The sequence below is a fragment of the Anser anser genome (genome assembly GCF_964211835.1).
Source record: "Anser anser genome assembly, chromosome: 5".
NCBI lineage: Eukaryota > Metazoa > Chordata > Aves > Anseriformes > Anatidae > Anser > Anser anser.
The window spans coordinates 21978772-21990953 of record NC_139725.1 but is presented as its reverse complement, the minus strand read 5'-3'; the positions used below and the strand labels follow the sequence as shown (position 1 = coordinate 21990953).

Genomic DNA, 12182 nt, shown 5'->3' with positions numbered 1-12182 from the left:
GATGATCATGGGGCTAGAGCACCTCTTCTGTGAAGACAAGTTGAGGGAGTTGGGGTTTTTCAGCTTGGAGAAGAGAAGGCTCCAGGGAGACCATACAGTGACCTTCCAGGGTCTTAAAGGTGAGAGGGACTCTTTGCCAGGGGGTGGAGTGGTAGAACGGGGGAATGGCTTTAAACTAAAAGGGTGTAGGTTTGGATTAGATGTTAGGAGGAAACTATTTCCTATGAGGGTGGTGAGGCACTGGAGCAGGTTACTCAGAGAAGCTGTGGATGCCCCATCCCTGGAGGTGTTCAAGGCCAGGCTGGATGGGGCTTTGAGCAACCTGGACTGGTGGGAGGTGTCCCTGCCCATGGCAGGGGGGTTGGAACCGGATGATCTTTAAGGTCCCTTCCAACCCAAACGGTTCTATGATTGTGGTAAGCCATAAGTACTCTTTTGCTTTCACACAGAGAGGGAATTAAGATAGTTGATGACAGAGGGTGGGGGGAATATACTCCTTCATGGAACAGCTCTGGTGGTCAAAGCAGAGCCTGGGTAGGTACATAGGTGTGTGCACGAAGACTCAGACTATGTATCAGTCCTCCTCTACCGTGGACTCACCATCCTCGTAAGGCTCTCAGCTGCCAGTACCAATGAGTGAGATCCTAAGATTAGCCTCAAACCTTAGCTGTATTTTCCCAGTGGCAGTGCAGTGTGCTAATCGCTGAGCCATTGGGATAGCCCTGTAGGGCATTCTTCTAATAGTTTTTCTAGTTCTTCCACTGATGTCCTTATACATCTTTTATGATTTCGATAGTGATGCTACTTTCCCCAGGCACTTTCTTTCTATCTTACTCTCCACTTGCTTTTCTTTTGAATATAGGGGGGAGGGGGCTACCTTAATCTTGCCCTTCACTCGCAGTGCAACCTTTCAGAAAAGACATTTCCCTCGTCTGCTTTTCCAGCCCCGAGTACATGTCAAGGAATTCTAAAGATGGAAAATATTTGAACACTTCCTATTTAAGTTTAGATGGTCTTTTTCCTGACTTCATGTTCTATTTAGAGTTTTTTCTTATAAACGGATGCACAGCCAGTTCTTTTTGATTTAAAATTAAACTCCAAATATTTTCTTCAAACTGCACTCATTGCTTTTACAAAGGAATGAAAACAAAATGCAGCACGTGACATCATTTGAAGGAGAAAATTGTGTTATCTAATACAGTTCTAGGAAGAAACTATTTTTTTTAACTGCAGCTCTTTTCTAATGTGCGCTGCTGATAAATAGTAAAAAGAAATTCTTTCCTAACTATGTATTTCTCTTGCATTATACATATATAAATTTCTTTGGGAATAACTTAAGCAATATAACTTGAGATATGAGGTAGCTGATATATGTGAGGTACTAATATGAAAAATATTTTCACTACATGTATGTTATAAAACTATTGGAATATTAGATGCCAAAAAAGTATATGTCAGTTAGAGAGTTTCCTCATCTCTGCTCTGCCTGCCTACATACATACATACATATATACACGTATATTTTCCCCCTGCGGGTCCATCTTCCTTTGTTTTCTTCTCCTCTGTTATTTTCACTTCTCATCTTTTGATTCACTATTATGCAAGGTCCTTTTGAGGAGCTTCTTTTGCTTCCCACTAACGATACATATTGGTAGCAGCAACTGAAGCAACAGTCAGTGGACACTTGTAGAGATGGCACGTTGTAAAATAATAAATCGAATATTTAATACTTAGACAGAAGATGTGGACTTTATCTACACTTAATGGGTGGGGAGGCTGATTACTCATTCATAGCTACGCCACTTGTGAATGATGAGGTCACCCCTATCTCAGGAAGATAAATGCCATATCCTGTTATGACATATTCCTTTTATATAAAATTAGTTCAATTTTCTCACTACTGAGGAATCGGTATAGCTGAAAAAAAAAGTCACTTCAAGATAAAGGCATTTTTCTACTGTAATTCATTATATATCCTATTTTCATTTTATTTTATTTCTGTTCTGTTTTGTTCTATCTTATCCTGTTCTACGTATAGTATTTTACTCTCTACCTAAATGATATCTGACTAAAGTGAAGCAAAAATTAGATGATACAATGAAGCTTTGTAGCATTCTCTCTCATACCTGTCACAGGCTCCTTCCAACAGCAGATAATGAAAATTCAAAGTCAAACCATTTAAGTAAATGGAAATGAATTTCCAGAGAAGAGAGATTTTTTCACCTGTGAAAAAAAGAACAGTAGTACACTGACAATGCGAATAAAGATATAATATATAATTGTGATAGATAGGTATATGTAAAGCATAAATATTAAATGTTGTTATATTACAGTCATATGTTTTTAATTTTTATCTTTACTATGCTTTCACCTAAGAGAGGAAGATCTGGAGCATGTTGTATGAAATAGCAGTACTGTATCAAAACATTTCTTTGTTCAATCAATACTAAAGTAACTTGCGGACCTTACAAGAGTATATGGTATTTAAACTAAAAGTATGTCACCCAGACACCAGAACATGTCAACAATCTGAGCAAAATGAGAAATAAATTCATTAAAAAATATACGGCTTGATTCTCATCTCGTTCACACTAGCACACTGAAGTGAATTCATTTTAATCCATTGTGGTATGTTGTAGCACTGGTGATATGTGTGGCGAATAGGGTCCAAGCAATTTAATATGGCACAGAGAATAAGCTTGATGATGGTTTTTTTCATTGGTGTAAGATGAATTTCAGAAATTCTGTGTTTTGCTATCATGATTAATTGGGGGGGGGGAGATATGAGCAATCAAAATGGACTTTTCTTCAGTATGAAGTAAATGTTTTTTATTTGGTATCTTTTCAGGGCTATGAGAACGAAGGAACTTACGCATTCTACAGCCATTCACTAACCTACCTTTTGAATCCTGCTTGTCTTACAGCTTACAAAACTATTTGTCAGTATTTCCACTGACTCAATGGGGCTACTTGTTGTTATGAAGACTGTTTTTTCAGTTATGTTAACACTTATTTTAAGATACTAATCAATCGTCATAAAAGATCTTGAATAGCAAGAGAGTTTTTGGTTTTGCTCACATGGATGAAAACCTATGACTTCTGGGACAAAGCTGAATCAAGTTTGGCTAAAGGCAGGCTCTCTGTCCGGGCTGTCCCTTCGCTACGTGAAAATCTGCTCAGAGTTGCCACTGTAGAGAAGAGAGTGACAGTCAATGGATGGGGACTTCGACATGATTACATCCACTCTACTGCCTGGCCATACATTGACAGACAAAACTACTGTAATGGACTGATCATTTGGAAAATGGCTACTGCCCACATTTAAATTCCTTTCAGTGTTATTCCATAGCCAATTAGAGTGGTAGCCCAGCCTATATTCATGCCAGTCTTGTACTATATTGTAAGGAAAAGGAAAGGAGCAGCTCAGAAGTCTTTAATTATTCCTCCAGCCATTTATTGACCTGCTCTCTAAAGGCCATACATGGGCCGTCATCTGCATGCAAAATTTCTATTGACATCACTGGGAGGGCCACAGGCAGATGGAAGGTACTTTGTAAACCTTACAGTTTAAATATGTTGTAAGAGAAAGGCACAGAATTTGAGGTTATTAAAAAAAAAAAAAGCAGCTTTATCTAATATTGCTCTTTAAACATGGAATTTGAATAATGTTTTTTCCTAGCAAGCAACATCCCCCCCCCCCTTCTCTTCAAGCTACCTAACCTACACGTTTCTGTAAAGTCTTCATATTTAACACTCAAACAATTGATGTCCCTATAGTATAAACAGGATAGATAATGAATATAAGTGGGATAGAAAATTAATCCTACTTGCGAGGAAAGAGAGTCATAATTCACTTAGGCTTCTCAGCTCTTACGTTATGAGGTCTTCAGCTAACTCATGGGATCCATTCCACATCCCACAGATGCTCATTATGAATTCTTTTTATGTGCAACATGTGGGGACTAACCAGTTTCATATCTCCTGGTATTAGCTGCAATCCAAAGCATTTTGTATTAAAACAGAATGCAAACACAGATGCTATTTAATACAAAGGATTTGAATGCAGTCTCTGTTTTAACATAAAGTTGGTGTGTCTTAATTTGGTTTGGAACAGGAACGGAAAGAAAAGTCAAGATAAGGGGATCTCGTCAGATTAGGAGCCAAGCTGTGATTGCAAGAGGCACAGGCTTGCACGGGAAAAGGGGAGACGACCAGGTGACAGCTTCGATTTACGGAAGCAAAGCTTGCAACGCCTTTGGGGCGGCGGGGCAGCCTGGGACGTGCGTTCCCCCCGGAGACGCCGCTGCAGCCGCCCAGGCACCACGCAGGCTCTGCCTCCTGTCCCACGCGGCTCCTGCGGGAGCCGCGGCTTCCCCCGAAGGCAAGCGGCGGCGCGGCCGCTGCCCGTGCAAGGTGCACCGGCTGCCGGCTCCCCCGGGCCCCTCGCCCCGCTGGCGGGGAGCCCGCTTCTCTCCCCGCGCCCGCCCCGGCCAAGCTTTTAGCTCCGGGTCCGGCCCTCGGGAGCGCCGGGAGGTTTGGTGGGACCCTCCCACGGGAGGGGGTCCCCCCGTTCGCCCCCCCCCCCCCCCGCTGCCCCCCTTCCCCTGGGAAGGGGTCCTCGCCCCGGGCGGCGGGACGGGGCGCGGAGCGCGGCCGCGGGGGGTGCCCAGAAGTGGGGGGACCGGGGGGGGGCGAGCGCTCGGCGGAGGGGGAGAGGAGAAAAGGGGGGAGGACAACGTTGGGGGGACGGACATAAACGCGGCCGGGCGCGATGCGGGGGGGCTGCGGGCAGTCCCCAGCGGCACAAAGGAGCGGGGGCGGCTGGGGACGAGCCGGCGGGCTCGGCGCTGCGAGCACGGGGCGTGAGGAGGGGGGGTCCGGGGGGGGCGGGGGGGGGGCGGATGTGCCGCGGGGTTTTGCGCAGCCCCCGGCGGTGTAATTGCTGTGTCGGAGCGGCAGCAGGGCTCGGCGCGGGCACGCACAGCGCACACCTTACAAGTTTGACTAGCAATAACATTGCTGCACACTAGGAGGGGAGGAGAGTCAGCTCCCTATAATAGGGCACAAACTCTGCCATTGCACAAAAGCGGCGCGTTTCCTCGCTGGTGAAAACCGTCCCTTCATAGAAAGAAAAGAAAGAAAGAAAGGAAGGGGAGGGGGGGCGGGGGGGGGGTGGGAGCTGGGGAGGGGAGCAAAAGCAAAAGCAAGTTACCAAGAGCAAAAACTTGTGCTGCAACAATCCTCCGCTCTTCCTCCTCTCCTCAGGACTCTGGGAGCAGGGATATTCCTCCCCCTCCCCCCCGCGCAGTTGGCGCTAGCCCAGACTGTGGTCAGCCGCCTTTATTATTACTTCATTGAGACAGAGAAATCCTCTAAGACTCGCATTTTGGGTGGAGGGTGGGGGGTGGAGGGACGGGAAGGAGGAGGGAAAAAAGGCAACATTTGCTGCTCATCATTTTCACTGCACCGCTAAAGTAATTGCGCCCCCCTCTCTCCTCCCCGTCCCTCCTCAGCTTGGATTTTTCTCTTATATCTACAGCTTCAGTGGTATTAGACATACCTTTTTCTTTTCTTTTTTTTTTTTTTTTGTAGCTCCGATATTCCCCCTCCCCCCCCCCAAACCCTCGCGCGTTGCGTGCCTGCAATTCGGTGAAATCCCCCCCCCCCCCCCCCCCGAGCCCCCCCAAACTCCTCTCGCTCTCAGCCCGGCAGCTCACATCAAAGCGCCCTTCCTCACTCACAGTGGCCGCCACTCACTAATGGGATTGCAGCGTGCCTGGCTCTGCTGCTGCAGCCGCCGGAGGGAGAGTCGCCGCTGCTGCACCTCTTCGCCGACAGTCTCCGGGTGCTGAGCCGCGGGGATGATCAGGATCTTCCCGGATTTCAGCGTGCAGGTGACGGCGGCGGCCGGCGGGGCGGCCGGGGGGGTGCCGGCGGCGCCGGGCATGGGGCGAGCCGGCGCCGCGGCCAACGGCAACCCGCAAAACGTCCAGGGCATCACCTCCTACCAACAACGGTGAGCACCGAGGGGAGAGGGGTGTGCGGCTCTTCCCGAGGCTCCCTCACTTGCTTTTTCTTTGTGCTTTTGTGTTTCTTTGTTCCCCCCCCCCCCCCTTCCCCTTATATATATATATATATATATTTTAAAATCTCTCCTTGCTCTGTGATTGTTGGGGGGGGGGGAGCTTGGTCGGAGGGGAGGGTTTTTTCTTTTCTTTTTTCCCCCCTTATTTTTTTTAATACAGCATCTTTTAAAATGCACTGAGAAGTAAACACAATCTCCTAGTTTTGTCTTGGATGAGCTGGAAAGCAACAATAGCGGTGAAAAAAAAAAAAAAGTGAGACCCCGGCAGCTTAGCTTGGCTGCTGCAAAGTTTGGGATCCCGTCCGCTCATCCTTTCTAAAGAGGAATTTCTCAATGTCAATGCCTTGTGCAAATCCCAGTGTGTGGCAGCCAGGGGGATAATTGATCAAGGTATGCTGATTGATAATTTGCTTTCAACCAAGAAAGAGAACAATTTTCACTTGGGGTTGCACACTTGCAATTCCACATTGTAGTTTAATAGTATTATCATGTCACCTGTTACTACAGGGAAATATAGCACGAAACCCTAAGTATACTCAGCACTGTTATTTTTTCATCCTAAATGCATTCTAATGCAAATGCAGGAAATTCACAGAGAGCGCCTTTAGGAAGCAAAGCGCAGAAAGTTGGCAGTAAGTCATAATGAAGTTTAAAGACCTTCCCCATTCCCCCTAACAATCCATCGATACGTGCTGATACTAACACGAAGCTTAATTAATGACCTGACATTTCTTTGTGCTTCTGCGAGGCAAAACCTGAAGTTTGGCTCTGGTAGGTTTCTCTATGATAAGCTTAGCACCGAAGCCGAGTCCTCAAAAAAAAAAAAAAAAAAAAAAGTAGCTGACAGAGAACAGATAAATAAATGTAGGCTGAAATCGGAACAAAACAGTTACATTTCTCTAAATGCAATAAAAATGACACTGTCCCAACTATCTTGCTTTCCCACATAGCATTAAATTAAATCCTGAGGAAAATGCGATATAATCACAAGTATCCGAACTGAACATCTCTATAATGTAAAAGCAAAATCATAGAAAGTTTTAACGTAATATTTCAAACAATTGGTTGAGGGGCCAGATTCAGATAATTTTGCTGTTCAGCAACTTTGAGTTGCTTCCTGCAGTTTTGGAAAACACAAGCTCTATTTTCCATCTGATTCTCATGACAGAAAACGTTTGTTGGTAACTTTTGTAGGTTTTGTTAAATGAAAAAAAAAATAGGAAGCTGATACTCCTGAAATAATCCCTGATGATGCCCAAGCACTTTGTCAGCTGAGGACCATTCGAAACTAAGCACGAGTCTCGTTTTGCTCAAGCAAGCACACCAATCTTTCGTATCTAAACCAACTTGACTGTGAGAGATATAAAGAATGGATTAAAGTTGATTTCTTTTCACGGTTTCGGTATGATTTTTGTCACTTATAAAATATTTAAATTACAATGGAAACTGACGGACACTTTAACGAGGATGTACAGGCAGCAATCACAATAGTTTAGTCTGTGAAGTGGGGAAGTCAAGGGTCAGAAATGTCAGTTTGGCTTTTAGACAAATGAAAGAGACCTCTGGAGACTTTAAGTTAAACAGAAGTATATAGACAAGGCAGCATGCGAATTTTCAGTACCTCGCCTTTAATAGTTTGATTATGTCAGCCTGTAATCAGGCAGAAGTTAGGAAAGCACCACTTCTCCCCAAACTCCCAACACCTCTAATCCAAATATTGCTTAGCAGATACTCGAGCGCTCGGACTGGTAAGAACCCAGAGCAGCCTGGACGTCTTGCAAACTAACCTAACAAGGGGAAACATTTTTGCACTTCTTCCAAGTATTAACTGTATCTTATAGGCAGCACAGCGCTCTTTCCTTTGAACGATTTTGAATTCGAGCTTTCTGTAAATGCTTAAAATACAGCGGCCGCCGCCACCTTCTTGAGTGGCTGCAAAAAAGCGAGGTGACACCTGTTAACTTTTTTTTTTCTTCTTCTTCTCCTTCTTCTTTTTGGAGGCGAGGAGACCCGTGCCGGACAGAAACGGCACGTGGCACTTTGCAGGTCGCCCCTCTCGCCAGCCCTCCACCCGCACCCCCGAGGCGAGCCCCGGCCGCGGCTGCGCCCGCGCCGCTTCCCCCGGCGGCTGCGCACCTGCGCGGCGGAGGCTGCGCGGACGCGGGGCGGGCGGCGGCGGCGGGGGGCTTCCCCCTGTGCCCCCCTCCCTCCTTCCCTCCCGGGGGGCTCCGCGCAGCGCCGGGAGCAGGGTTAGGGGGGCCCGCAGGGTTAGGGGGGCCCGGCCGCCTGCTGCGGGAGGAGCCCCCCCGGCCGCCGGCGCGCACCCAACTTCCAGGTGCTCCGGCAACTTCTGCCCCGCTCGCAGGCGCGCTCCCGTCCCCTCCTCCCCTTCAGCCCCCCCTCCTCTTTATTCTTTCCCACCCCCCCCGGCAGTGTGGCGGAAAGGTTTGTCGCGGAGAAATGCTCCCGACGGGCCGGGCTGACCCGTCCCCCGGGCGGGTTTCCCCGGGAGCAGGATGAGGCCCGGCAGGCTGTCCTTCCAAGGCGGCGGCGGAACGAGCCGCGAAGTTACCTTGGAGATGGAAGCTTTCCGCGGAGGAGCGCTTTCTCGTCCCAAAGCTCCTCGCGCCCGGCTTTTCCCGACGTCCTGGAGGAGACAATTAAGAGATAGCGGTTTCTTTCCCCCGCTCCTTTCTTTCGGGCTTAGTTTCATAACGTCCGGTGCATCAAGTCCTGCTCCCTTCCCCGGCCGATCGGCTCGAGCCCCCCGGCACACCCCCGGCCCCGCCATGGGCGACCCCGGCCGCGGAGGGGGCTCGGGGGCTGGCAGGGGGCTGCCCGGAGCCGCTGCCGCCCGGCCCGGGGGCAACCCGCCGCCCCCCCTCCCGTCGGTGTGAGCACCGCCACCGCCCGGGCCCGCGGGAGCCCACGGGGATGCCCCGGCCGCGCTCGGGGTGAGCCCGCGGGGTCTCCGCGCCCGCGGAGCTGTGCGGGGAGCTCCCCCCCCCCCCGTCCTCCCGCCCGCCTCGGCCCCGCTTCGCCGCCGGAGCCCAGACTCCGGCGGAGGAAAGTGTGCGAAACTGCAACTGAGTGGCGTTGTTGCGCCGGCAGCGGAGCCTGCGTCCGCTGCACGCAGAGTGGGAGCGGAGCCGGGGAAGCAAGCTGGAAAATGCCCAGAAATACTTTCCCGGCGGTCAAGCCCGGAGAGCCCTGACTCCCCTCCTTCCCTCCCCAGCCCCCGCCCCGCTCGCCCCGTGCCCCGGCGCCCCGCGGAGCCCGGCCGCGGCCGCGGGGGTGCGAGCGGCGGCGTGCGGGTGTGCGAGTGTCTGGGTGTGCGTGTGTGTGTGTGTGCGAGTGTGTGTGTGCGCGTGTGTGTGTGTGTGTGTGTGCCGCACCTGCCGGGCGATGCCAGCGGCCGGGCTGCCCGCCGGGGCTGCGCCGCGGCTCGCTCTCCCCGCCGCCGCCGCCGCCGCCGGCCGCCGCTGCCTGCGCTGGGCATGTCTCTGGGGCCGGCGGGGCCCCGGCTCCTCGGCTTATGGACGGCGGCAGCGGCTGCAGCAGCGCTAGCGAGCGAGCGAGCGAGCGAGCAACCTGCACCAGGACCGCGCGGAGGAGCGGGAGCCCGCGATGCTTTGGCCTCAGTACTTTTCCTTAGCCTGTCTGGCTAACCGGGGCCATCGCTGCCGCCGCTGCTGCTGCTAGACACACAACACACACCAACATCAGGAGGGGGAAAAGTAAGGGAGAGAGAGGAGGAAAAAAAAAAAAAAAAAAAAAAAGCAGGAAGATGGCGCCCACCAAGCCAAGCTTTCAGCAGGATCCTTCCAGGCGAGAACGGTAACACTTTCTCTTTATTGAACCTGCAGCAGCAGCAGCAGCCGCAGCAGCGCCGGGCCGCGCCGTGCCGCCGCCGCCGGGGCCGGGGCCGGGGCCGGGCTGGCTGCCATGCCGGGGTGGGGGGACCTGCCGCCGGCCCCCGCCGCTCGCCCCGCCGGGCACCGGGAGTTCCCCCCGATGCGTACCGCCGGCCGCCGCGCACACGCGCCGACACACGGACGCACACGCACACAGACACACGGACACAGGGCGAGCCGCGCGGGCAGCCCCGCTCCGGCAGCCGCACGGCGAGCGGGCGGGCGTGCGTGTGTGTGTGTGCGTGTGTCTGTGTGTGTGCGTGTGTCTGTGTGTGTGCGTGTGTCTGTGTGTGTGCGCGGAGCCGTGAGGCCCCCCCGGGGCTCCCCCCCCTCTCGGCGGCGGCGGGGGGGCGGCGGGGCGCCGCGCCAGGCCCGGCTCTCCGGGCGGCCCCGCCGGTGCGGTTCAAGTGCGGCTAGGCCGGAGCTTGGGGGGGGGGCTCGCTGCCAGCTGCTCCCCCCCCCACCCCCCCGTTTGCCCTCCGCCGCCGCCGCCGGGCGGGTGCCGGCGCCCCCCGGGGCGGGCAGAGCGGAGCCGGTGCGCGGGCGGGCGGGGGGCGCCGTGCGGGGCCCGGCGGGGGGGCGGGGGACGGGAGCGGGGTGCGCTGCCCCCCACCCCCCCCATGAGCTCCGGCCGCCCCCCCCCCCGGCCGCCCCCGGGCACTTTTGTTGGGGGGAGACCGCGCGCTATTAATCTGCGGCGCCGCTGACACGAATTGCCCGTAGCGGATTTGTTGTAGTAAAGTGAATCTTTCTAGAAGTGCCTGGTAGGAAACGGGAGTACAAGTTCATGTGATGTTACTTTGTGGTTCTTACAAAAGTCCTCGCAGCTCCGGTGCTGCACTGCCAGGAGATGCGTGCCCACAAGGAGAGCAGCCGGAGGGGGTCGGGTGGGCTTTCTATTTCTTATTTTTTTATCCCCTCTTTCTTTTCCCCCTTCGTCGCCAGAAGGGAGCTGGAGGGTAAGGGGTGAGGAAGGTTCCTGGCTTGTCGTAAAAATGAAAATTAACATTTAGACAGCTTTTAAAAGTAGCTGGATCGTGTGTTGCTCAGTTTATACTTCACAGCACAAGTAAGCCTGAAAAACATTTAACGAAAAATAAAGTGTAGGGGACTGGGTTCATTTTAATCTTAATTTCAAACTTATTTTTTTAAATTATTTTTTATTTTATTTTATTATTATTCTTTTTTCAGTATGTTCAGCGTTTCCAGGATAGCTTCCAAACCCCACAGATTTTGTCTAGATAGCTATGTTAGTTTTCCCAAGGAAGTGGGCTGCCCCGTATCAGGAATACGTACATCTCATATTCGCTACTGAAGTGTTAGTGCGGTGGTGTTGGCTGCATTAGTATTAACTGTTGCGCTTTGACAAGGCTCTATTGATATGTAGCCGAATTTGGAGATACATGTAATGGGAAAACAGTGCATTCTCGGCAGTCAATAACTTAGAGATTCTCATCTTCAACTATAAATGTTTTTTTAAAGCTCCCCGTTTCAGGGGCTGCAGGGGCATTTCTACTGTGCTAATAACACTTATAGCGGCAGGCTTTTCTGCTGTAGAGTTCTTTGTTGGGAAAACAATTTGTATCAGTAAGTCCCGTCCCCCCCCCCAACACACAATTCCGCTGTCTTCTTTCTGAGAAAAGCACTATATTAGTACTAAGTGTATTTGCTAGGATAGCTTCAGTAATCTCTCCAGCAGAAGCATATTTGTGTGCCATTTTGGGAATTTCTCTGAGATAGGAATCTTGAAGATAGAATTAATTTCTAGGGGAAACTTCATAGCCTGTGCATGAGTGCTTTCTTTATCACCTGTCTCCATTTGGCATTCGGAGAAGGTAAATCAAAGTGCGCGATTTGTTATTCTGCTCCACTTGAGAGCTGAACTAAATAACACTTGGTCTGAAATTCTGATTGAAGTTGTAGGAGGATATACTGTATTTAATTTAATGCCCTTTAATAGCATCTTCTTGTTCAGCTCTGATGCTGTCATTTTAAAGGTTGGATCGGAGTAGTTTTTCCCTGTAGGGAGTGGGAGGAGTAATCATTTCAGGGGAAAAAAAAGTAGTCTAAATTCCTAGAACTCTAATAGCCCCAAACTTGGCCTAGTGTCCAAGCAGTTGCCTTTTGCCCCTAGGGTTCACTTTCTTACCGTTCTTTATGATGCTCTGAATAGTTTAGGCATA

At 51.0% G+C, this 12182-nt stretch overlaps 2 protein-coding genes across 25 annotated transcripts in view; one reads left to right on the top strand and one right to left on the bottom strand.

Moving 5' to 3' along the window:
• LOC310901080 (uncharacterized protein) overlaps positions 1 to 9613 on the bottom strand; it is a 59948-nt gene extending 50335 nt beyond the window's left edge. For 5 of the 18 annotated variants that reach the window (XM_083840120.1, XM_083840123.1, XM_083840122.1 and 2 more), the window contains exons 1-2: positions 8658 to 9607; positions 2127 to 2223 (exon numbers count right to left, since the gene is read on the bottom strand). In XM_083840120.1, the coding sequence (XP_083696246.1) occupies positions 2179 to 2223; positions 8658 to 9584 (972 nt within the window). In that variant the 5' untranslated portion in view covers positions 9585 to 9607 and the 3' untranslated portion in view covers positions 2127 to 2178. Of the gene's footprint in view, positions 1 to 2126; positions 2224 to 2848; positions 3189 to 5212; positions 5351 to 5717; positions 5879 to 8657 lie in introns of those variants that run through there. The other 13 variants (XM_083840124.1, XM_083840125.1, XR_014585572.1 and 10 more) reach the window with 12 other exon arrangements.
• Positions 5862 to 12182, top strand: part of NPAS3 (neuronal PAS domain protein 3) — a gene marked incomplete at its 5' end in the record, with an annotated part of 615861 nt that continues 609540 nt past the window's right edge. For 4 of the 7 annotated variants that reach the window (XM_083840117.1, XM_083840116.1, XM_083840115.1 and 1 more), the window contains one exon: positions 9610 to 9922. In XM_083840117.1, coding sequence (XP_083696243.1) covers positions 9873 to 9922 — 50 coding nt within the window. Of the gene's footprint in view, positions 6017 to 9609; positions 9923 to 12182 lie in introns of those variants that run through there. The other 3 variants (XM_083840112.1, XM_083840111.1, XM_083840109.1) reach the window with 1 other exon arrangement.